General features: G+C 37.2%; 1 protein-coding gene across 3 annotated transcripts in view; it reads right to left on the bottom strand.

Annotated features, from left to right (window-relative positions):
• Nucleotides 1-27,005, bottom strand: part of LOC106667147 (photoreceptor-specific nuclear receptor-like) — a 97,059-nt gene continuing 70,054 nt past the window's right edge. The window contains exons 4-9 of one of the 3 annotated variants that reach the window (XM_024225266.1): nt 26,513-26,557; nt 26,324-26,438; nt 5,674-5,846; nt 3,877-4,082; nt 3,565-3,808; nt 1-713 (exon numbers count right to left, since the gene is read on the bottom strand). In XM_024225266.1, the coding sequence (XP_024081034.1) occupies nt 475-713; nt 3,565-3,808; nt 3,877-4,082; nt 5,674-5,846; nt 26,324-26,438; nt 26,513-26,557 (1,022 nt within the window). In that variant the 3' untranslated portion in view covers nt 1-474. The remainder of the gene's footprint in view (nt 714-3,564; nt 3,809-3,876; nt 4,083-5,673; nt 5,847-26,323; nt 26,439-26,512; nt 26,558-27,005) is intronic. The other 2 variants (XM_024225267.1, XM_024225268.1) reach the window with 2 other exon arrangements.

The raw sequence follows: 27,005 nt of genomic DNA, 5'->3' as shown, positions 1-27,005 counted from the left end.
TACAAATAGATATTTATAATGTCGCTACAATTTAAACAAATAACATTGCTTATAAAGACATCGACATACTATGGCACTCAAATTAACGTATTATATGTATACATGTACATACATATCTTAAGCCATTGTACATTATAATAAAATGAAAGAACACGAATAACAACGATGACAAAAAAAGTTTACAATGTATTCCAATCCATGTGTATATCAATGATATAAAACATGGTTCCAATATGTGGTATATTTTACCAAAAGAATCTTTAAAGGCTCTAAACATTTATCAAGAGAATGAGTTTCAAATCGCTATTATTGTAATAGTCATTTCTTAATTGATTATTATTATTTAATTATTATTTAGCCTTTTGGGATTACCCTTACATATTTTATAGCTTATGATTTAGAAAAAAAAGGAAATTAGCCAAGCGGATTATCAGCGCTTCTGCCGGAAGTAGGTCGTTTCGCCCGGTGTCAGTTTTAACCTTTGTACATGTCGCAGAGGACTTTTTCCATGGGCGTGTTGCCGATGGTCGGTTGGAAAAAAATGTCCTCGATCCGATTCGTCGGTACGACTTTGAGGAGTGGTAACATGAGGAGGAGCCGGCCGAATCTCTGCCCTTGGTCCGGGTGGTTGGTACGCGAGTGTTGGCACAACATCACTTGAGCTTGGTCTTGGAAATTCTCAACCTGCATCGGGTCCTTCAGTCCTCTGGTTTCTGTAAGTGGAAAGAAATTAAAAATTTATTTAATAAGTTATTATTTTTCATAATATAATTATAAGAGAAATGGAACAACGCCATTTAAGTAACGGGTCAAATCAGGATAAATTTTCTTTCCCCTTTAGTCGATGGTAACTCTAATGCTGATGTTGACTGTTATACCTCGGCCTAAAGAGGTCGAGTGCCCTCTACTATATTGCTCACTAGTCAGCTTTAGCCCATAGTCTGACTGATATTTTTTATTTTGTGTGGCAGACTGCTTGTGGTTTTTCCTCACCTAAAAGCAAAAACCTACGGGATGGACCTTCACAGCAGCACAGTGTACCGTGATTCTTCTTCTTGGCAAAATCTGCACAATTGTTCTTCTGCCAGTACTCCAATGCAGTATTTTCTTTTTTAAGTGAATTTGTCCAATCAGGAGACTGGATATATACCAGAATACGAGTTTCGTTATGCTATCCATGAATTCTTCTGTGAATTGTGACCAACAGGATTTGGACTCATTAAAGATCCATTCCACTCTTGGCCAGATTGTCTGCTCGTTGCCCATGTGCCACAGTTGAAGCCCTGAGTGCCAAGAACCCGAGATATTATTGTTACTGACTCCCACCAAGATCCCGTGCAACTCCAGACACATTTCAAGCTCTGTTCAAGGCCTAGCAAGTAGATAGCTGTCCTAGCAGCTCTAGCTTCTATAGTGTAGGAAGGTATATACTTATCTTCATAGTTCTATTTAGAAGCTCGATCGCCTGCAGGGTCATGTAGAAGTACTTGCCATAGGGTCATTGGCTTAATTACAAGCTTTGAAGACAGAGCTTCTTCATCAGGCAATCTTGGTTCTTTGTGTTTTGTTTAGACGCTGTTTTCATGAAAGCTGTTGGTCTAGGATGATTTCAAAACAAAATCACCTTTTTGGAAAATGGAATCTCTACCCATTTCAGTCTTGGGAGTTTTAAGAGCTCCCAGTACCCTCTTTTGATGTTAGTTTTATGGATAATTTCGCCTCTTTATGTCATGTGAACTAGGAAGGCCATTGCCTGTTCAGGAACGCGGAGATCAAGCTACAGATTTCACTGTAACTTTTTGCAATAATAAGTACAAGGCTAGGCGACTTTACGGAAATTAGGTATGAATCGATAAAAATAGACCAGACTTACACACATCAAACTTATGTTTCATTAAGGACATAAGACACTCCGCGCACTTGCTATCCATCTGATCCTCATACAATTAACAACAGCCTTGATGATGGTGATGAAAAGGGAATACTAGAAAGCATGGGTTTTCTGAAAACACCCATGTTGTGTAGTCGTTTTCTCAGATGCCAGTAGCCAGTAGTAGGCATTTAATCCTATCACTCTCCTGATTTTTATCCTGTCTGTACCGATGAGTTTGCCAGTTTTAGTGAAGATTCGTCCATTTCTCATTTTGTTCTTCCATTCCGACATGGAGGAGTCTATGATTGATTTTATCTCTCCCTTATATGGCCTAGCACATCCTCCGCCACCTATGATCTCAAAGTCCTGTTCTACTGATGTTTAACAGCTCTTTTTCATAAAGTTACTTTAATTAAAGGTCCCGTCGATTGGAAGTAATTTGAATGATGCCACATGGCTATATAAAAACATACAGCAATATCCATACCTAATATAGCGTCAGCCTTTAACCCTTCTCCCAGGAAGGCGGAGATCAATCTACAAAGATACCTGTAAGTCAGTCTGCATTCGGTTCCTCCTTTTTATATCGAAAGGTCGTTTTCTATCATCATGTGTGAGCAATCAAACTCATTAGAGTACACCTCAGTCTTTCAAGCTGAATGCGCTCCCCATGCTTACAAGTTACACTGCCAATAAATGAAAGAAAAACAAAGCACTAACACGTAAAATTATCACATCTAAAGCGATAGACGAATACACCTAAAAGCTCCAAAACGTGGAAATTTGTACTATCCTAATCTTGGGTGCCAGGGTACAGAGGTATTTTGGTTAATTAAAAGCAGACAAACTGAGCAGGGGGGAATCTGCAAGACTATATATAGGCCCAGAACATTTAATTGGGATAACAACATCAAACAGATTCCTTCATCTCAGAAAAAATTTTCAAAAATACAAAAGAAGAAACGGACTCAAGAGACACAAGATCTAGTGAATTCATTGATGAAGAACCCTCGTCATACTAGTAAACATATTGCCACAGCTAGACAGGGTAAAACTCAGGGGAATAGATTATAGATTATACCATGATAAGGAAGGAACAGCTACCCATATATACACATAACTTCGAATGTGAACTAATGTCTCAATAGAGACATAACCTGAGTGTCAATAAGAACCAGGGAAAACCACCAAATAACAGTCAATAACCTTTTATTTCTTAAAAAAACTGAACGAAGGAAAAAGAAAAAGTTCAATAAGCCACAAGGATGCAGTGCTTAGGGGACATCAAATACCATTAGTATCCTAACCATCCTACCCTATGTGCTGGGACCTGGGGGTGACCGTTTTGAATGTCCCATTTATTTAATTTGGAATTGCAATTCAGAATCTCGAGGTTTTAGAAATCACTGCTTTGAACTGCGCAGCGATTTGACATGATTAGTCTTAGGGAGTCGTACATGACAGCTAATGACGACTGCTAAATTATTTTGAATTGAGCACATTTTTCATCGCATGGACTTGATTTTTGGGGTTAAATCTCTTGCTTTGAACCTGAGTTCTGGATCCAGCAGGATACAAACAGAATGTACCTTGACCGGGGTTACTATTGGAGTTCGGAATGTACCGAAAGGTGAATTTAACCATTTTAACATTTATTTCTATTTTACTACGTATTTCATGATGGGACTAACCTGATTTGAAAAGGACAATTGCTTTGAGGCAGGCGAATTCACCGGCGTCCACCCTGATGGCCTTAAATTTCTGTAAAGCATCGTTGAGGGCGCGAACTTCGTGGGCGACGAGGCCTTCCTTTCCTGAGGGGGCGGCCATCACGTGTTCGGGCACGCTGAAAAGCTTGCACGTCTCCAGAGGAAGACACCAGTGTATCGCGTTCAATAGGAACAATTCTGCCCAGCATTCCTCCAAAAGTATAACCTGGGGGTCATGCCAAAGTATATTCAATAAAAATGGTTCGATTGTTCGTATTATGGAAAACTACCCACCTGATCTCTAAACGGCAGAGATGCGAATGAAGGTAAGTTTTTAGCCCATTTCACCCCCATGAGAAGAAGCCTTGCAGCGACTTCGTAGACCGTTTCGGGCATCGTCGGGTAAAAAACGTACTCAGGCGGAAGCGGAGGGGCTGAAGCGCTCATGCTGTACGTCCCCGTCGCAGGAGGTTCCTCGTTCGTAACGTCAATGGTGTCTTCTGTCGAACAAATCAAATATACGGTTATTTAAATCAGACACTTAAAAAAACACAGCTTTCAGGCTAAGTTAATATTAACGAAGTACGTACAAAACAAGCGAGGATAGACGGACCAGAATGGTTGAAAAACGACCAAACTACACGTTCATCAGCCCACATACTTCCAGAGATCGCATAATTTAAACACATCTTCCAGGCTAAGTTAATATTAATGAAGTACGTATACGTACAAAACAAGCGACGACAGACGGACCAGAATGGCCGAAAAACGACCAAATTATAGGTTCATCAGTCCGCAGTATTTTTATTATTGCAATGTAAAATTTGTGATCCAGCAATCACAGCAAAATAGGCTAAAATATTTTTTCGCAAGCGACAAAGTATATATTCATTTTTTGCATAACAAAAACCTGAATACACGATTTTAAGAAAATCCAAAATATATTTTTTTTCAAATTTTTCTCCTTCTTTCTAGAAAATCTACGATTTTGGTTGAAAACCTTAAAATGTAATGATAACTTACTCCACTGATCTTCAGGAAATTTTACGCTATTAAGAACCCTATAAATTACATTTAATGCCACAGACATGGTTTGGGTAAATAAATCAGAACCAAAGACATAAAATAAAACGCTTGGGGAGTTTTTGTTGATTTTATTCCAGTTTTTCTTACATATAATGAGATTATGTTTTGGATATAGTCTTTTCCGCAACAGACTTGCGTATTTTAGAAAAGACTTCCAACCCATCATCTTATTATGGAGTTCGATGAAATCAGGATGGACATCATCAGAAAATTTACTTACAATGGCACAAAATCTAAACCATTTCTGACATTAAATGAAAGAGGAGATAGACAGCTTTTAAACGATTGCTAAAACTAATTAAGGTTTTTAGTTGAGATAAAAAAGTCAGTGTCACGAGCGGGATTCGAACCCACGACCTTCGGCTATATACGCCGCTACTCTACCACTTGAGGGAGTTGATCGAAGGTCACGATAGGTCAAGTGATAGAGCAGAGGCCTATCTAGCCGAAGATCATGGGTTCGAATCTCGCTCGTGACACTGACTTTTTTATCTCAACTAAAAACCTTAATTGATTGAAAGATATTAATTGGTGAAGCGGACCAGATTGCTAAAATTTTCAATTTGGATAAAGTCCGGAAGAGTTATGAATTTTTAACTCGAAAACGTGACATCGAAAAAAAATTATCCCCCGGCAAATCAAGTCCAAAATATGTTTATTTTTTTATTCCTACAACAATTCGTATTTGAGGGCTTTAAAGGGTGCTTAAAACAAACTAAATTATATTTTTTAAATAATTTCTTTTCGGCCTACTTTACTTGAAGCAAGTTTTGATTTGCAATTTATTGTATATTATCTGATTTACCTTTACAAGCACCTAATTTGTGAAGGTAGCAAAGTAGGTTAAAAATTTTTTTTACCAAGAAACAAAGTTTGTTTTTAGGCTCATTCGCCAGAAAGCTCGGTATAATATTTTCTCACCTATTATCACGAGAGAAATTAAATATTTTTCGTTAATTTTCTTAAGGTTACAAAAAGTTAAAACACATTCCTTTTAACGCTTACCGTCCTCGTTTTCGTCTCGTGAACTTTTAGGCGGTGAAGGCTGGCTGTATTGAGATCTCGGTTGGACGGCGTTGATTTCTTCCTGGCCCGGGGATGCGTTCGCAGATATCATGTTTTTGTACTGCATCGAAAGCCCGAGAGACATGGAAGACGATGGCCTGCAACACACGTAGCTAATATATACTTATCGCGTTTTAAAAGGCTCCAGCGGATGCAAAAGCATTTTTAAAAAAAATTGGTTTCGAAATTTTCTCAAGAGAGATTGAGTCTTGTAATATGCATAATTCCAATTATCTTTAAATATTATTTTAATTTAAAATCTTGCCCCTTGTTTCACCTTCCCAAGATAAGGGGCTTTACCGACACCCTTCACTCCCACTAAGCTACACTCTAGACATCAGGGTATACTGGTTGACTGGCGATAAGTCTCGAAAATATCAGGAGGTGTTTCTACTCACCATTTGCAACAAAAAACTTCCTATAAACTCCTGTTCAAATGTCAACGGTAAATAAGTTTTGGGTTTTTCTTTTTTCGTCTTAGGTCCACTAAATTTATTATAAACTTCAGAATTGCTGACTGTAGAAAATCTGGTTTGTGCCACTTGAAAGAACGTTAAATTTGCTGTAAGAAAACCTATTTAAATTGCAGAATTTGTAAAAAAAAGTCACCACAAAAGTTCATAAAAAACAAAAATGTTGAAATTGGGAATTGTTTAAAATTTTTGGATTGATAACTGTTAATAGCTACAAACCACTGGAGCTTTGCAAATTCCCTCAAAAGTTCTTCATTCAATTAGCTTCCAGCGGGATACCCACTTTTTTGGATTGCCCTTCTGGAAGGCCCAAAACTTTTGAATTTTGTTGAAAAAACTGGTGTCGATGAAGGGTGGACGCTAAATTTTCCAGGAATCCGTCTGGCTCTTGAGTTTCGTGTCAGTTCTTTATAGTTCGATTCAGTCAGTTTGCTTTTTATGTTATCAGCTGACAACGTCCTCAGGTTGGTAATTTAAAATGTGTCTTTGTTTCCTATAGAACATCTTGCTGATATGCATTTCATTTACGGTAATGCTACAGCTGCAGGGAGAAAATACCAAACTCGTTTTCCACATCGAGACGTTCCAGCAGGTCGCACCTTACAACGATTTCATCAGAGGCTGAGGGAAACTGGTTTTTTCACTCGAAGAACGAGGGAAGACAATCAATCAGTAGATGAGGAAATTTTGCATTCCGTTAATCGTGATCCCGAAACCAGTACACGTGCGATATGTACAGACATTGGTGTTTCACAATGGAAAGGTTGGGATACCCTCCGTCGGGAAAAATTTTACTCTTGGCCGGCGCCACACTAGACGGAATGCGACGGAAATTTCCGCTGCACAAGCTTACATTCAATATACAGCCAGGGACAGGCTGAACGGAAATTTCCGGCGTAATATCTCCGTGGAGCTCCGTTGGGGCACCAGCGTCCGTCGGCGAAATGTTCAGCTGCGTTCCCTCTAAACAGATCAAAGTGTGCAAAGTGGATGGGGTGCGTCACACTGACGACGGACAAGCGTAGAACGGAAGAAGTAGGCAGTGGGACAGGCAAACTGCAAGTGAAGCTGTTCTAGGATGGACTTGGACCAATTTATTGTGGACGTTCAGAACAGGCCCTTTCATCAACATGAATCCAAAGTTCTCTCTTTCTCTTTTGTTTCTCCATTGTATTGTAAATACACAAACCGAAAAGTTTTTTCATTGTACCGTACAAGATCAACCGAGCCACGTTATCAACTGCATATCCAAACAGTCGTTGTAGCCATTCGGTTAATTTTCGCTGTAAATGTGGCTTGTTCGGGTTAGGCGAATTTTCCGTCACGAAAACCTCCGTCGCATTCCCTCTAGTGTGACGCCGGCCTTACCATTTTACGAGGGTGCAAAGCTTGGAACGGTTGGTTCAGTTTTAATACCAATTGTGTAAACAAAATTAATCCAAGGGATACGCATCATTTTAAAGCCTATTTATCTCGCTTTCTTTCTTTTACAATCCTTTTGTTAAACACATTTAATTTAGTCTGTTCAGTGCCTTAAACAAAATGTTGTCTAAGAGCAATTTTCGGCAAATTTATTTCCATGAATTTAAACTTGGGCAAACTGCTCGAAACTTTAATGACATTTGGGGGCAGGGAACCATAAATCAATCCACAGTGCAGCGTTGGTTTCAAAAATGTTCTTAATGGAGATTAAGACCTCACGACCATAAAAGCTGGTGGCCGTTCTTCTGCTGTTGACAACGACCAGTTAAAGGCTATAGTTGAAACTGACCCGACAACAAAAACTACTCAAGAAATGGCGGAAGAACTTGGTGTTCACCAGTCCATAGTCGTTCGCCATCTGGAAGCTATTGGGAAAACAAAAAAGCTCGCCAAGTGGGTTCCGCATGAGCTTATAACAGACCGGTGGAAACATCGACGCTAAGCGCTCTTCGCATGAAGTGTGTAAAAGGAAAAATAAAAAAAGACTATGCTTAAAAAAGGTCAGTCACTTCAGTCTAGCACAATCGTTTGTCCTGTTTGGTTGTGTATTAAGAAACTCGTCTACTCCCAAGATGCCGGTGTATTTGGTGGCCCTGAAAAGGACCGGGGTTGTTTCGGAGCGTCGAGAAGATGGATCGAGACCGGGACCGTGTGTGTGTGTCGTTGGTAGTGGTGGTCCGTGACCGAGTGAACCGTTGGCTGAAGTCCGGGGGTCGTGAGTCGGTTGACTCCGCAGTGGCTGAAGGGACTCGAGTGAAAGCAATTCACCGAGTGCAGCAGTTGGCGTTTTTAGCCAAGTCGGCTGTGTTGAGAAGGCGAGAATCAGGCTAATGCTGCGAGTACCCTTGCTGTTGTCGTTGTCGATGACGGTGACGGTGTTCAAGTACTGATTAGTGAGACCTCGTCGGGTTGACGAGTCTTAACATCTATTATTATATAGTGTTTACAAATTGTTATACAAAAACGAACATGAGGACAAATTTTGGGATGATGTTGCAACATCGATACCTTGGGTGTAGACGAGCTTCTTAATACACAACAAAACAGGACAAACGATTGTGCTACACTGAAGTGACGTTTTTTAGGGATGGTCTTTTTTATGTTCCCTTTTACACATTTCATACGAAGAGCGCCTAGCGTCGGTGTTTCCACCGGACCGCTATAAGCTGAACGACTACCAGAAGGATCACAGGTATGAAATCTGTTCAATGCTTTCCGCACAAAAATGATCCATTTCTCAGTCGCGTAGGAAAGTGTGACGAAAACTGGATATTATACGACAATAGCGTTCTAGAAGTCGCTGGATAAGAGTGAAAAACCAGGGCTCTTCCCAAAGCCAAGCTTACGTCCAAAAAAATTAAGGTCACTGTCTGGTGATCATCTGCTGGACTCATTCATTACAGCTTCTGGGTGAAACCATCACTGTTGAACAGTACTGTAATGAAAGTAATGAGATGGATCGAAAACTGCGATGGCCAGCATTAATCAATCGGAAGTGGCCTATCCTCCTTCACGACAGCGCACGACCGCACGTCGCACAACGAACTCTGGCACGACTTCATAAGTTGGGTTATACTAGGCTTTACCTTATCAACCATGCTCACCGGATCTTTCCCCTAAAGATTACCACTTTTTTTAAACATTAGCATCTCAACAAATTCCAGAGACCCTAGTTTCTACATCAAAAACCTGCGTTATTTTTGCATCATCCCAATAGTAGGAAAAAATGTAACAAGCTACGGGTCTGTCCTTGCAGTTCTGCTTCTATCCCAGTCTCCACCACCACAATCCTGAGGTTGGTTGTCACAGTCTAGTCAAGATAGAATTATGCCCAGAATATAATGTTTTTTAAAATTTTGTATGTATGAAAAATCAACGTTTTTTAAGTGTTATGTCTTCAATGTCTTTATTGTTCTGGAGATTATTCTAACAAGAGGAGGCTATATTTATTTTTCGTTTTTAATAGACGATTTCAAATTATTAAAAACTTAATTATGTAAATTTTGCAGACATATTTATGATTATTTTGCCCCGATATGACCTTAAAATAGGTCGAAAGCTTCAATAAAAATTGAATTTACTTGTTCAACAAGACCATAACGTGGTCCAGATTATTCCTGAGTAAAAAAACTGGTCGATGCATCTAACACTTAAAAAGCTATGGACAATGGATTAGTTATTTTAAATGAACTTTTTTTGGTGATACTAGGTCGAAAGAAATTAGTCATGTATCCGAGCTTTCTTCCCGAAGGTCCCTAGGAACCGGAAAAAATGTTTTATTAAGTAATTATTTTTTAAATATGGGTTTCTACCGTTGTTGTGCATATATTTCAAGGTTATTATATATCAGTAGATTCTTTTTTGATCTAGGATAAGAAAATAATATTTAGAATAGCTTTAAATTATGTATATAAAATGTTTTTATTTATATATTACATATTACACAGGGCGGGCGACCAGGACCCGAGGGGTTAAAAGCCTGAGTAGGCCCGTACCCCATCCCTAGCAAGTCCGGGACCTGGTCGGCTCACGAGTCCTGTATAAACCTATTGGACCTATTCACAAACCCCAGGATTGTGGACCATTTTATCCTGGGGAGTGTTTTGGTTATGTCCTCTCCTTCGAAAGTATTAAATCTTTCCCTAGCATACCTATCGCATTCTGCGAGGTAGTGTCGGGCCGTTTCTTCTTTTGTTTCGCAGAAGCGGCAGAAGGGGTCTGGTAGAGTACCCATTATGAAGAGGTGTCTTCTCAAGGGGCAATGGCCCGTTAGGATACCTATCAGCCTCCTTATTCCCCTCCTAGAGTTAGAGAATAGCCATTTCGATTCTTTAGGTTTGATTTCCTTCAGAAACTCCTTCGATTGTCTGCATCCTGGGGACATATTCCATTCCTTTAGGAATTGTTTCATGCCCCAGCTACCTATACTCTCTTTTGCTGTGCTTAAAGAGTGGGGTAATACCGGTTGTGGTCCGACGAACTCAGTATTTGAACCTTCCTTGGCCAGGCTGTCCGCCTCCTCATTGCCATAGTGCCCCTTATGAGCAGGTATCCATACGAGGGTTACCCTATTCTCATACCTGGTGATAGTCCTATTAATGAGTTCAACGGTTTCCTCTACCAGTCTAGATGTTGATAGTTCTTTTTGTAATGATTTTAGACTGGCCTGACTGTCGGAAAAAATTTTAATATCTTTTCCCTTAATCTTGTTATCCATCAGTGTTCTACAGCAGACATTAATGGCCCAGACCTCTGCCTGAAAGACCGAGGTGTTATTACCAAGAGGATAGGAGATGCTGATCCCTAATTTAGGTATGTGTATTCCAGCACCACTTCCCTTATCCTTAATGAGTGAGCCATCGGTGAAGCAATCTAGACTACGATGGTCATCATCAGACCTATAGTTATAGTCACAGGGAGTGACTACCTGAAAGTACTTTTTCCCTAAAAAAAAAAAATATAAAATGTTACAATAACCAAAAAAACATCAATAAAATAGGCGAATTTTTTTTTAAATAAAGCAATTAGAATTTGTGTTAAGCACCATTTAATTATTATTATTATTTAAATACGAAATTTTATAGTAAAGCAAGAAATAGAGATTTTAGGGCTGGATTGGTCGAGTTAATTTTTGTTTCTTTTTTCTCTCGCAAGTCCGATTTTCCATTTAAAATTCCATAACTTCTCTGGATTTTATCAAAATTCAATGGTATTACAACCGTTGTAAAGCTGAATACCTCATCTTTCATCCTATATGAATAACCTTTGGTTTATTCTAATAAAATTGAGGAAAATAAGTATGAAATCAACAATAACCAAAGCTCCGTGAAGTGGTGGAAATGATGAAAATGTTATCATTATTTTTATGATTTTGGACAAAAACCTGAGGCCATTTGGAAGGCAAATATTTGAATAGAAAAAAAATTGTATTCATGGCTTTTTCAAGGTGCAAAAACGAATGTAAACTTTGATTCTTGCTGAACAAACTTCTTAAAAGGTTCGCTTTAGAGATAAAAGTATGAAATAGATACACAAAAAAGATAAAAATTGCTTAAATTTGCTTAAAATTTTTTTTTATTAGTCTCATATTTTTCGAACTTTTATCAACCAAAAAAGTTTCATTAAAATTTGGGATCCCTTGTGTTGTAGTCTCCCTTCTTTAGTTGAAATATTTCTAATTAATACGAAGGATAAAAAAATACTTGAACAACAGTACAAATATTTTTATACTTTAAAAAATTGATTTTGAACAGGTTTCCGTGAATTACAGAATGCCTAAATAAATAAATCTTTATCACTATCTTGATAAATATTTTTTTCTCTCGATGTTTCCCATATTTTACATCCATGTAGGTATGGTATACAGATGGCTCCAAAACAAATGAAGGAACCGGATCCGGCTTTTTCTGTACAGGCCCAAAACATGAGCAATCAAGCTCATTAGGGAAGTACACTTCGGTCTTTCAAGGAGAAATTAATGCCATCAAGCTTGTACCCTGGAAAATCTTAAAAGAGTTTACACTGGCAAAAAAAATCCTCATAAGATCTGATAGCCAAGCAGCCATTAAAGCATTAGCATGTAAAAGAATCACATCAAATATAGCGAATGCATTCAAACAACAACTCAACAACTGATGAGGAAATTTGGGTAACGAGAAAGAAGACAGACTGGCCAGAGGAGGATCTGCAAGACCATACTTAGTCCTCGAAACTATACTTGGGATAACGAAAACAAATATAGAATCCTCCATCGCAGAATGGATCCAAACAAAACAAAAGGAGAAATGGATAATCACTGGGGGTGCTAGACATAGAAAACTTATGATGAAACAACCTTCATCAAGAATTGCAAAATCACTGCTGCAATTGGAGAGAGCTACACTCACTACTAGCCGGTCACTGGCAGCTGAGAAACATGGTATATACAATGATGATCTCATGAGGAGGAAGAAACAGCCACTCATATCACCTTCGAATGTGAAACAACAGCTCAATGGAGATTTAACCTAATATACAAAAAAAACTTAGGAAATGAAATAGTAGCAGTGACAGTCAATGACCTGATACTTCTAAGGAGAAAGATTGAGTCTATGGCACTGAACTAAGTAACTAGCAAGATACAATAAGCCAGAAGGCTACAGTGCCTGGGGAGAACAAACCCCGCTTCCTAGTATCCTTATCACCATACCATCCTGTTCCCTTATTTACTAAGTCAGTTAATGTCAATGATTTTTTTTTGGCGAGGGAGCTCGGAAATTCTAGAGACGACGGTGGGAATCGAACCCACGATCCTGCGGGTCTACCAGACGAGCGCATTTTATGTTATATCACCAGACGTGTTTTAACTTGTGTAAAATGTGTCCGAGTATCTTTCTTCCCAAAATTTATCTTGTAACCGGTTCGTAAAGCGGTTAGAGGTTTTGTTTGAAGCCCGAGCGGGAGGGTTCATTAGTTTCTGCCTTAATGACGTCGTTAGGGGTGGTAATTACGAGACTGAGACGTTTTCCTGTTTTGAATGACATCAAAGCGTTTTAGATCCCGCCTTAAATGTTTGCCGGGTGTAGATTTGAGACTTAACAAAGTTTAGACGTTATCCTTGATCGGTAGTTGATAAAGGATCTATTTTATCTTATCCCAATGCGTTTTACAATTCAAAGTCGATCATGTTCGATTTTAATGATATTCAACCAGTTTTTAGCCATTAATGTTGGAACAATTGCCTCAATAAAAACAGAGGGCTAAATTTAGACATAAACATGGACAGGATGGAATCAACATCTACTTCAAACTGACGAACAAAAAATCTTTTCCAGCTTTTCAGTTGGTCAAAACCAAATATCGGATTTCAAGATGGCTAAACTTCAAAGTTGTATTCCTCATTCTGAATTTTATAGAATATCGAAAACTGTAAAATCCACTTGACAATCATCTGCTGGTATGCAGTATTTCTTTTTAAGACTGTGTCCGTCTTCATGCTCCTGCTTCATCCAGGAAGACTAACATTATCCAATTGTTTTCCATCCTGTGAGATCTTTCATTTGGTCTGCCCATCCTCGCCGGGTCTTTCAGTCGCGTTTCTGCATTCACAATTTTCAGGGTCTTTGACAGACCAAAAAATCGAGGATAGGAAGACAGAATGATCGGTAACGACCAAATTACATATTTTCCAAATACCAAAGTAAAAAGGGCATGTTACTATGCTATGTTTCCCATTGCAAGATCAACTTAAAAAAAGGAAAGAAAAAAAATTATAAACACAGTACACATTTCTATTTGCACATGTCGCCAGAAACTACATAGTGCTTTGGAACGAAAAGCAGTCAAGTACACTGGACACAAATAAAACCTTTGACCGGGTATGACACCAATGAATGCCCGCTAAAATAAGAAAATCAACACCCTGGCACATTAGACCTGTTAAATCTTAGGAACAGAATAAACTGAAATTTTTCTGTAGTATACCACGGCGTAGTTGCATAGGCATTTGCTTTTATCTCTTAGTAATAATATATTCGTCCAGTTTGTTCATCAGCTGATCTATTGTACTGTTGACAATCTCTTTGTGTTGATTAATATTATTAAACTCCGTTTCCTTGAAAGAGGTAAGAAGACATACTGTTTCTTTGTAGTTTTCGGGCAGCGTTTGATCGAGTGGACAGAAAAGCGCTTGTTTTAAAACTTTTTAATATTGATGTATCAACCAAATTCATAAACGTGATAAGGTACCTATATTCAGGTTCTCAGTCTGCAGTACGTGGAAAAGAAGGTATTTCGGAGTGGTTTCATGTGAAATCGGGGGTAAGGCAAGGCTGTGTGCTGAGTCCACTTCTGTTCTCATTATTTTTAGATGTCCTGCCAGCTGCTTTAGATTCTGGTATCAGAATCGGTCATACGTTAATTAAAGTTCTAATGTACGCTGACGATATTGTTCTCATCGCCGACAACGCAGCCAGTCTCCGAAGGAATATAAAACTTTTGGAATCCTACTGTCTTCAATGGAATTTATCGGTTAATCTAAGTAAATCGAAGATTATGGTATTTAGGAGGGGTGGAAGGCTGGCTGCTAAAGATCGATTTTTTTTCGAAGACAAAAAAATTGAAATTGTTAAGGAATAAATCAAGTACGTGACCAACCAGGTTCCTAAGAAATACCTCACGGTCGTATCATTTGTCGAGAAAGTCAAACATTCACACCAAAGGACATCAAACAATGACCCGTGTGAACCCTATAACGATTGCAGCAGGGTTGAGAACACCTTTTAGTTGTCTCAGTTTTGCTGTTATCACATTCGTCAATAGCTCATAGAATAATCTAATATCACATATTAAAATGTACATTAACCGTTAACGAACAGACAGCGCATGTCCGTCGGTTATCCGTTTTGACGTCACCCATCTCTTGACTCAAATTAACCGTATAACGTACAAAAATGTCTGTTTTGGGTTAATCGAATGTTGTTTTTTCCAAGCTTTTTCCCTCGCGTCACGTTCAACGGACCCAGGGATAAAAACAAAACGAGCTGGAAAAATTCTAACAGAATTAGGCGAATCCGTTTAGCGCGGTCATTTTTTTCCCCCATCGGCCTAGAGATCATACAAAGAGAATCTTTCGCTGCAACCTGTTGTTTTGTCTGTTTTGTATTCAACCGGGTGAAACGTGACCGCTGACAAATGGCGAAGTGATGATCCCATTCCGAGTCAGCCCATGCCCATAATTCACTTTGACCGAACGTCCCCCCTTGATATATTTATATGTGCCTATAAATCGACTCCGAACTCTATCAGCGTTTAGTATTTAGATGAAAACAGGGTCCGGGCGGAACTTTTACATAGGCAGAATCTGGCAATATCTACTGATAAGTAACATGTAACTGTTCGTGGGATTTTTTTCATTATATACTTTAAAAAGAAAATAAAAGAAAGAACATTTGAAGCGTTTCCTAAAGAGTAAGAGATTAAGGTAATTATAGATTATCACAACATTCACCATACAGTTGAATGTAGTTCAATCTCGCTAATAAATACAGTTTCTAGTTTGTACTTTATACACCATTATTTACATTATACACCCCTTACATTCACGCTTATTAAAGAAGACGTCTTTTCTAACCTTCATAACAGCAGATTTTGCTTGATCCATCAATAAACATTGCGCTGGTAAAGTTAAATCTTAGATAAATAATTTTATGGATATATGGATTTATGGACGGCAAAAAGGAGGAAAAATTCGAAAGGTTGGGTTGAGATGGGAAGTTGATGTGCGAGTGGATCGAAGTCGGCTATCGTGACTTGGTTGAGATAAAAAAGTCATTGTCACGAGCGGGATTCGAACCCACGACCTTCGGCTAAATACGCCGCTGCTCTACCACTTGACCTACGGTGACCTCGATCCATTCGGATAAGTCACGATAGCTCAAGTGGGAGAGCAGCGGCGTATTTAGCCGAAGGTTGTGGGTTCGAATCCCCTTCGTGACACTGACTTTTTTTATCTCAAACAATACCTTACATAAAGATTAATTTATTGAAAGATGTTTTTGGTCAACCGGACCACGAAATGTAATGGATTTATGGATAATTCCAACTTAGAGAATCTGTGTTTGAAGAAAACTTCTTTTAGTTCCAGTACTGTTTATTTTGATTTCATAGAAAGCTTTTCAACTGCTTTTCAGTCATCCTCAGCCATTTAAATAAAAAAATATAAATTTAGTTTTTTTAGGAAACCAAAATAAATAGTGCTGGAACTAAAAGAAGTTTTCTTCAAACACAGATTCTCTATTATGCAGTTCCATAGCTTAGACTGTAATACTTTAGATAAAATATTTAATTCTAACTTATTTTTATCATCGAATAATTTTATGTTTTTCTACAATGAGCCATTTTTTCTAAATGCGGTAAGTTTAGTTTTATTGGCATCGACCTCTACTTCGTTTAATCCTCAGTAAGCTATAAAAAAGACATTATTACATATTTATTTATTTTACGAGGGTATTTCAACGTCGTGGTTATATGTACACTGGGGGTGTCGGTGTTTTTGAAAAAAAAAGCCCATTTGTAAGTATATTCAAATGCAGGGCCGCTGGATTCGAACCCGGGACCTTTACCTTACAGCGATGAGCGCCGTGTCAACGCCCAAACCGTTGTAACCACCGATGTCCTTTTAGCTTTATTTGTAAATTTATTATAGTGTTGTCTAGGATTACTGCACCGTCTGCATAAAAGACCGAGAGAATTATGTATGGTCGTCCACATAAAGACCGCTCACACCATGGTTTATGTATAACAAAATCTGCCACTTAGAAAAGAGTATTAGATAAAAGACTCCCCCTTGGATAACTCCTGCGGTAATGCCAAAAAGCTTTTTTTACGATTAAAAATAAATTGCGAATGGGCATATAAAATAGTGTCTGGAGTAATTTTTTAGTAAATTAGAATAAGAGAAAGTTTCTCATAGAGACCAGTCTAAAATTATTCAAAAATTTCAATAGATTATGCATTCTTTTACACTGGCCAGCAATGTTTTCTATGAATTGAACATCCAAGGCATCGGATATTTTCCACATGCTCTAGGGCCATATTTTTCATTATGAGAAGTGTTTCTCAGTCTACAAAAATCTTGTCTTGTCCTCCAAATAATATTCCATGGGTATCTCTTTTTTCCTTTATTAATGCTTCAGTTAATGTATCGATCTATGTTGTAAAAGAACTATGAATTTCATTATACCATGTTGTTCCTTTTAAAGGGGAATATTTCCCAGTGCGAAATAAACAAGTTTCTTTATAAAAAGGGATTTATCTCTCTGGTGGCTGTGGTTTATTTAACGGCTGTGAGGTAAGGACGTGAGCTGTGACAAAACACGTGATGGTTTGGCTCCCGTGCACCTCAGTTCACTCCGACGCCCTTGCCCTCCTAGCATGTCACGCTCGACAACACTCGTTCAAACGTTTTTGACACTTGTGAGACAACGATTGGACGTGAAAATCCCCCTTTTTTCCTCTTTATTTGAAACACATTGGCAATAAATGTCCATGTTGTAGTGAACAAGCTGACTCTTTTGCTGTGAAAATATTTGGCAAGATTATGCCTGCAATGCCACTTTCAGGAGGAGATTGTGCTATTTGAGCACTCGGCCACAAGTATAGCGAAAGGCTGGGTACAATAAAAGGATAGACATCTTCTCGGACAGCCAGGCAGCACTAAAGGACCACCTCATCGGTAGAAACGTCTTAGCTGTTTGGTATTACATCAAGGCTGTCAACCCGAACCCTTTTGCGGCATAACTAATCGTCAAAGACTTAGATCCATCAGACAATGGGCTAATTCGGTTGGAATGCTTGCCAGGACAAAAACATGCAAAAGGTTCAAGGATCATCGCAGTAACTAATGGAGGACTAAATCTAAGGTGTGTTAGGTTTCCTAGTTCACAAGACAAGGTTTGATCAAGGACAATCCCAATGTTCTTGATAGTGGTACGGGAGAAAATAGGGTGATTTTTAAATATAAACTGAAAGATAGGACTTAAGGAATGAAGTATCCAAACTAGACTTTTCTATGTTCAAGTTAAGCCCGCAGAAACAAGTCTGTGCTGATATTGCCAGGAAGAAGAAAATAGAGAGGAACACGTCCTCAAAGTCAACACAGGTGATTTCTCCAGGAAGAGGAAAAACCAAGGTCTAAAAGACACTTGATCCCTTAACAAAGCTTAGGCGTATGGTAAAAAACAAAAACCGACTCCTTTGAACCTTTAACCTTTTGATAAGTGCGGTTTAGAGAGGTCTTCAAGGATATACCGCAGTTTACCAAGGCATACAGGGCAGAAGGGGCAACGATAAATTGGTCAAGGTATGTTCGATGAGCCACATTGCCAGGACAAAGAAGAAACAGCGGAACAAAGGCGCAGATTCTTCCTACTCATGGGAGAAGAAAAATGAAAGAAAAAGAGAAGGAGAGAACGAAAATACAAGCTTTCCACCTAACTCTTTTTATCAATGGTATGAAAATTTTGTCCTTCGAAAAATCCTGTTAAGGTAAAGTTCAAAGGAAAGCGGATTCCCCCCCCCCCAGCTCGCCCCTCGGATGGTTGTACCATTGGGTATGAGGTAGTGCTTTTGGGTATTAGCCTGAGAACGTTCTTTGTGAAAAATCCAGGCGAAAAATCATTACAGGCCACACTGTGACAACTTTTTACCTTTTCTAAAGCAAACGTTAATGATGAGGTTTATTCAAAACATTGAAAGTTTCATTTTAAAAAAAGTATTATTGTTATTGGGATCGTCAAACAACTTGATATTGAACACTGTGTTGCTTGTACTTAAATCATTGTCCAAATTTCATAATTCCATAGAAAAAATGGGAGTTAAGAATCAAGGGAATCTTAAATTGACAAAAAAATTTCACCGTTTTGACTTAGAAATTTTAATTTTAACTTAACGTAGAGAATTGTCGCATATCATCCAGAAAGGCATGGAACATGGAACAAAGCTTTTTCCACGTTACATAACTCTTTCTTTTAAGGAATAAAAAACTGAGGAGATGATCTTTTTTAAATATGACATAAACGGGATCTTATAAGACAACATGAAAATTAATTACAATTAAATTATAAGTTATAAACTATTAAATATAAAAATAAAGAATTATTCTTTTTAATTTCAGACTTATTCTTTTCTTCATTGTAAATTAACCATTTCTGACATTTAACATTAAATTAACTCTTTTCTCTTTTCAAATTAGCCATTTTTTATTATAAAATTAACTTTTTTTAAATTTCATATTTACCCTTTTTATCTTCAAGTAAATGGTTTTCATTTTAAATGAACCTTTTTAAACTTTACATTAACCCTTTTATAATTCAAATTAACCCGTTTTAATTTCAGATTAACACTTTTTAATTTCAAATTAACTTTTTCATGTCAAATTGACCTTTTTTAATTCAAATTAATCCTTTTAAATTTAATATTAACGTTTTCATTTCAAATTAACTTTTTTAACCTTAAAATTACTCCTTTTTAATTTCAAATTTATTATTTCTTTTTAAGCAAAAACTGTACAGATAGTGTAAAATATAAGCATGTAAAGTAAAATCCTTTATATATACGAATAAAAATAAATTATTCTTTTTTATTTATGGTAGTGATATTAAATAAAATATTAAAACAAATGGTCTATTGATTTGAGAATTTTTTAAATATAAAATAGTTATTTTATTTTGTATTTAACTTTTTGGTCAAATGCAGGATTTTTATTTTACATGCGTCTATTTCATGCCTTCTTTTACTTTGAAATTAGAAAGGGTTAATTTGACAGAAAAAAGTTACAATAATACTTTTCATATCGTTTTTTTGGAGGCCAATAATTTTATATTATTTTTTAAATTTTATAATAGTTGAATCATTTTTTTAAATCTTTTATATTATATAATTTTAAATTTTAATTGCATTTAATTTTCGTATTATTTTGTTAAGGGCCCAATTATTTCATATATACAGGAATTTTACTTTACCTATCATCTCCTAAGTTTTTTTATTGCTTTAAAGAAAAGGTTAATTAAAAAATGTAAAAATGCTAATTTGAATTTAAATTTTCAAGCGCCAGATTCATCCCCAACTTTCCTAACATCCAAGTTTGAGAGGTACAGATTCATTCCCAACGTTTAAGTACATTTTTAAGTCCCTGGGTTTGCTGAATGAAAAACAACATATTTATATGATGAATATAATAAATGCAATAATGATTGTACTTAAATGAAGTGAAATGATAAAATCAATTCAGAGGGCAGTAACACTTTCAAAAAGCAGGGCGTATGTTTCCTGACGTTTGTTCGGTAGCAGGGAAAACACTAAAGCAGGGATCATTTTTCAAGCCTTGTATGGCCACTAGCGGGTAGAAAATGTTTGGAGAACATTTAAACGTACCATCGATATAAATCGTGTCTGTCCTAGCCAGTACTGCCAGATATAGATAACACATTTTTCCACACAGAAGATAACAATATTTTTCCCTATTATTTTCGAGCAGGAAATCGTCACCGTTCAAAGTTGTCACTCTCCACTTGTCTAAACATTCATGATATTAGCAAGCATAGCCGGTAGGATTGATCTTCTTTTATCATAAATTGCTCTTCTACAGCTCGTTATATCCGAGGTCGTTAGCAAGTTCACATTTGAGGAATTAAGTTCACTAAGTATCAGCTTTCGTGGGAAGGGATAAGAGAGGCGGCCACAAGGCCTACTGTACCTCGACCTGAATAGATCTGTAGTGCTCCTCTGTTATTTATAACTCACTGGCCAGCTTCAGGCTATTGACCAGCCTCCACAGCTTTGCAATCGATTCCTTGGTGTAGCGTCTTGCTTGTGGTTTTTCTTATTCTAGTTGCAAGAACCTGGCCTTCACAGAAACATAAAATGTGTTCTGCGGTCTCCTCCTCTTCCTGGCAGTATCTGCACAGTGTTTCTTCTGTCTGTCCTCCTATCCGGTGCATGTGCTTTCTTAAGTGGCAGGAGTCCAACCAGAATTCTGGTTCGGTTGCGGTTGCCTTCCAGTAATTCTTTTGCAAGTTTTGCGGATAGTCCTTGTATCAAACTCTTGCGTGCCTCATACCTGTGGTATTGTTTCATCAGGTTTGGGACTCATTAAGGATCCATTTTAAGATGTATCTATCCTCTTTTGTGACAAGCTGCTAGGCCGCAGTACGGTTCTGGGCCCATAGAGTCCATGTTGGCTCCCTTTTTGGCAAACATGTCAACCTGTTTGTTGCCTCTATGCCCCGAAAGTCCAGGGACCCAAGACTCGTGGGAAGGAATTGATTAACCGCACTTGGGGATGAATCTGACTGTGCCAAACTTCATATTTTCACTTCGGGAATGAATCTGTACAATTATTCACCTTTTTCTTTAAATTTTTCTTAAATATTACTTACAATTTTATTGATTTTTATTGATATTATATTAAAATTTGCCTTAGGAAGTTTAAGAGTTTCTCTATTCTACGATTATCTACAGATTATCACCTAGACTTTTAGATTGCCAGATATTCTGCGTTTATTCTTCTCCATCTCGAATTGAAAATATTTAAGGATGTGCTTGACTGTTAGTCGTTTTTGACATCTTTGGCGATTAAGAGAGGAGGTTCCCTTGCCATGAGGCAAAGCCTAGTACATGGCAATGTCTTAAAAATGATGAATGGTGGAGTGAGTGCGATGTTCAATCCTTTTAAAAATATAGTTCTTACTCACAGTAAGTTGTTTTCCAATGATCCGGATTTCGAGCTTTCAGCTCTTCATCAGGTTGAAGGAGTTCTACAACCTGATAATGAGCTAAAAGCTCGAAATCCGGATCGATGGAAAACAACTTACTGTGAGTCTTTTTAAAAGGATTAGTAATGTCTTATTCTTAGGCGTGCCAAGACCGTTTCATGAACCGTCAACTCCATGCCAGCTAAGACAGTTTTCACAGATTTTTGTTGACACAAGGGACCTCAGAAGCTCGGTCAATCCGAATGCATTGAATTAATGGTTATTAGGTTAAGAAGAATAAATGAACTATAAAATGCTAAATGTTAAAAATTTCAATACATTATATTACAATAAATAATTAGTATTTTCCTTATCGTAGAGTCAAATATGGAATTTAGTGTTTTTGGATGGAGACAGTCTGAATCGAAGCCGTGTCAAGAGGTTGTTGTTTAAGCTGTGAGGGAGGAGTCAGCCTCTACGATCTTGCGCACCGCGACCAATATTGGTCTATAGTGCAATCTCCATCATTGTCCTTGAGCTCTTTTATAAGTTCCCAAATCGTTGTTATGTTTGTATTGGCTTTTTCCTCTACCGGGAGGCCTTTGAACTTAACACCGCTTAGGCTTGTTTCTTTATGTGTGCCTCTAGAAGCTGTAATGTCCACTCAGAAGTCCTACTATTCTAACAAGTGCAAGATTTGTTTAATGAAATAGTTTATCTGTTAATTTTCGCTTTGATCTTATTTCGATTTTCCTCTCCCGAGAGATTCTCATAACAGAGGAAATGTTCCGTTGTTTCTTCTTCCTGGCAAATTTTGTACAGGCCTGGTTCTGCTGATTCGAGATGTTTCGGAGTTTGCAGTGTGCAGTCAGCAATCCTAGGAACTAGCGTCCTTTTGGCCCCAACTCGTCCTAGGTTTAATTGTTCTGCAATCGTCTTTTAATGAACTTTTACCTAAACAATTAATTAAGGTTTTTAGTTGAGATAAAAAAGTCAATGGCACGAGCGGGATCGAACCCACGATCTTCGGCTTGATACGCCGCTGCTCTACCACTTGAGATATCGTGACCTCGATCCACTCGGGCACTGACNTTTAGTGAAATATACTTCATTTTAAATCATTAAATTCACTAATTTCGTGGACCGCTTGACCAATTAATATATTACAATTAATTAAGGTTTTTAGTCGAGATAAAAAAGTCAATGGCACGAGCGGGATTCGAACCCACGATCTTCGGCTAGATACGCCGCTCCTCTACCACTTGAGGGAGTGGATCGAAAGTCACGATAGGTCAAGTGGTGGAGCAGAGGCGTATCAAGCCGAAGATCGTGGGTTCGAATCCCGCTCGTGCCATTCACTTTTTTATCTCGACTAAAAACCTTAATTAATTGTAATATATTAATTGGTCAAGCGGACCAAGAAATTAGTGAATTTGTACCTAAACTTATTATAGGATAGGCATCGTAGATATTGAAATGCATAATTTGTGACTTGTGACGTAGTAAATTAGTTTATAATAATTTTTGTGACATCCACTATCCGTATCTAATGTAATTTTATATGTAATCAGAACTAGCAGATCTTCATTTCATAAGCTACCAATTGAAGTGTACAGAACGACGGAGCATAGTAGGTTAAATTATTTTTTCGAGCGAAAACGTTGTTATTCCTTTTTTTACACCTTCAAGAACCACTGAATACAAATTTTTGGGAAAAATCAAAATTTTTTTCTCCTAAATGTTTCGCTTTCCTCTCTCTCATATCCAATTTTTGTAGAAAATCACAAAAAACAGTGATAACTTTAAACGCTTTCACTGATTTACAACCAACTTTACAACGCTTTGGAAGCTTCTAAACTTCACATAATGCCACAAACCCGGTCTTGTTAAATAAATCACAACCAGAGATATCAAATAAAAGGCTTAGGGTTTTTGATGATTTCATCGTCGTTTTTCACTTAAAGAGATGTAAAATAACCAACTAAACCTTGACATGATGACGTGTGCTAAATGAAAGGAAATTCAGCTATCCAACGATTACAATGACGTTCAAATTGGATAAAATTCAGAGAATTTATGAATTTTAACTGAAAAAACGTGAAATCGAAAAAACCCGGCAAATCAATTCTAAAATATGTTTATTTATTTTTTAAAAATTCATATAACAAATCGTATTTAAGGGCTTTAAAGGGTGCTTAAAACAAATCCAAATTATAATTTTTTGAATACAATTTGTTCACCTATTTTAAGTGAAACAAGTTTTGGTGTTTGAAACTTATTGTATATTATCTCATTTATTTATAGAAGCATAATTTTTGAAAGAAGGACTTAGGAAAGTAGAATAAAATATTTTTTAAGCAAGAAACAAAGGTTAAATTCGTTTATGCATTTTGGAAACTCATGAAAACAAATTTTTGGGAAAGTAAAAATAAATATGTTTTTCCTCTTAAATTTTTCTTCCAAATTTCCTCCTGTTGTCAAAAATCACAAAACTGTGATGAAATTAACTCATTTGCACCAATTCACGGGAAACTTTACAGTACTTTGGAAACTTCAAAACTTCACATAATGTGTGGTGTTTAGTGACCGTTAGTTAATGATTATTTGTACATCGTGAAATGCGGTCTGATGTGTCCTAGGTTTTAGAAAAACATTTTCTTTATGGTGCCAATGTTTCTTTCTTTATTGAGATCATCTTCAGGGCCTTGTGTTGTCTGCATTTCACCAAAAATGTCTCTATTGATAGCAGATGCAAGTTTCTTCTCATTGTTGGCGATATATTTCAGAATATTCTTTCCTTGGTGCCCATACTTTCAACTACATATGGACACCAAGATGATCTCAATAAAGATCAAAACGTTGGGACGATAAAGAAAATATTTTTCTAAAACCTATGTTACTGCATTTCACGAGTTGCAAATAATCACTTCACATAATGCCACACCTAGTCTTGCTAAATAAATGACGACCAGAGAAATAAAGTGAAACGCTTGGGGAGTTTATCTTGATTTCATACAAGTTTTTCTCATTTATAATGATATTAAATGTAAAATTTCTTGACAGAGGCTAAACGAAAAGATATTCAGCTAACGTTTGTAATAACTATTCGTTTTATGAAAGGCCTTGGTCGAGATGAAAATGTTAGTGTCACGAGCGGGATTCGAACCCACGATCTTCGGCTCAATACGCCGCTGGTTTAACCACCTGTTGTCACGATAGCTCAAGTGGTTAGAGCGGCGTATTGAGCCGAAGATCGTGGGTTCGTATCCCGCTTGCGACACTAACTTTTCCATCTCGACCAAGACCTTACATAAAACGAATAATTAATTGAAAAAAGTAATTTGGTCAATTAGGCCACTAAACATAATGGATTGTAATAACGTTCAAATTGGATAAAATCCAGAGGGCCTTTTAACTGAAAACCTGAAATTTGAGGGAAAAAATTTACCCCTAATTAAATTATTAAATTACAAACTTAATCAAGTCCAAAATAAGTTGGTTTTTTTCTATTTCCTATAAAAATTCGCATTTATGGGCTTTAAAAGGCTCTTAAAACGAATCCAAACTGTTTTGTTTGAAAAATAACATTTTTGGCTTACTAAACTAGAAGCATCTTTTGATTTTGGTATCGTTTTAAATATCTGATCTTTTTTCAGACGATCCTGCCTATTATTTTCTTATCCTGGGTACAAAAAAATTGACTGATATATAATAAACCTTGAAATATATGCACAACAATTGCAAGTCTTTCGTTAACAATTAGTCGAAAAACATCCAATATTTTTCTACCTAGCATCACCAAACAAGGTTTCATAAAAAATCTCACCTCCCAAATAATTAATTTATTTAATAAAAGTTGGAGTTTTTATCGACCTTTCAGTAATCACATTAGAATTGTTTTATGTATGTTCATAAGGTCTTTGTGGTGAAGAAGAAATTTTTGGGTTCACCAAACTTTGGGCGATTTACATCGCCATCCTCAAACGATATAAATCGCCGAAACCTTGATGAAAAAGTCTACTTCATCCAAAAGCCTTATGAACATACATAAAAAATTACAATTAATTAAGGTTTTTAGATGAGATATAAAAGTCAATGGCACGAGCGGGATTCGAACCCACGATCTTAGGCTAGATACGCCGCTCCTCTACCACTTGAGCTATCATGACCTCGATCCACTAGGACACCAACTTCCCATCTCAACCCCACCTTTTTGAATTTTCCCTCCTTTCCCTCTCCGTGGCCATTTCATTTGTCGTCGANGTGTGTGTGTGTGTGTGTGTGTGTGTGTGTGTGTGTGTGTGTGTGTGTGTGTGTGTGTGTGTGTGTGTGTGTGTGTGAATGAGTAAAAGATATAAAAACTTTAGCTAAAAGTTTTAGAAATGAAATAAGTCAGTTTCGCACCCGAAAACGCCGACAGCCACAGCAGCTTCTCGTATCACTCGTTCGTGGTCCATTTCGACGAGTGTCTCCGGCCTAATCGTCGCTGTGTTCCTTGGCTGCCTTTCGTTCTGAACGGCTGAAACAAAACCAATTTTTATTGTTTTTAATATATAAAAAATCACCCATTTCATTAATTGTTTTTATTATTGCCTGAGTGATTTTTTTGAATAGGGCCAAGTCTATAGAGTCCAGGAGCTGAAACAATCACAAATCGCTTCTTTTACAAATGATAATTCACATTATCTCCTAGCCTTCTAATTTGACGCCCTTTTTATTTTACTTTTGAAACTTTCGGAAAGTCGTTAAGCTTCGACTTGATACTTTCTTTACTTAGGAGTCTGTATAACTTTAACTGCGAAAAAATGACACTTATCGCCTGGATTTCTTTTGTCTTAAGTTTAAATCGCTTTAGCCTTTCGAGATAGTTTTCTGTTTAAGAATATTACGGTCAATTATGAAAAAGATTCAGAAAAAAGTTCAACTTTAGAGTTTGTATACCGAAAATTACTCGTTAAATTAGCACAACTGTTGAAACGTTGATATACATCCTTATATCGTAATACCGATGGAAAACCGTTCATCTTTTATCTCAAGAGTTGAGATGTTGAGATGGCTTAAAAGAGAAAATGTTTCCAGGTCCGTG

Source organism: Cimex lectularius, unplaced genomic scaffold (genome assembly GCF_000648675.2).
Source record: "Cimex lectularius strain Harlan isolate CLEC.00 unplaced genomic scaffold, Clec_2.1 scaffold27, whole genome shotgun sequence".
NCBI lineage: Eukaryota > Metazoa > Arthropoda > Insecta > Hemiptera > Cimicidae > Cimex > Cimex lectularius.
Note: the sequence above shows the minus strand (reverse complement) of the source record. Positions and strands in the feature narration are given on the sequence as shown.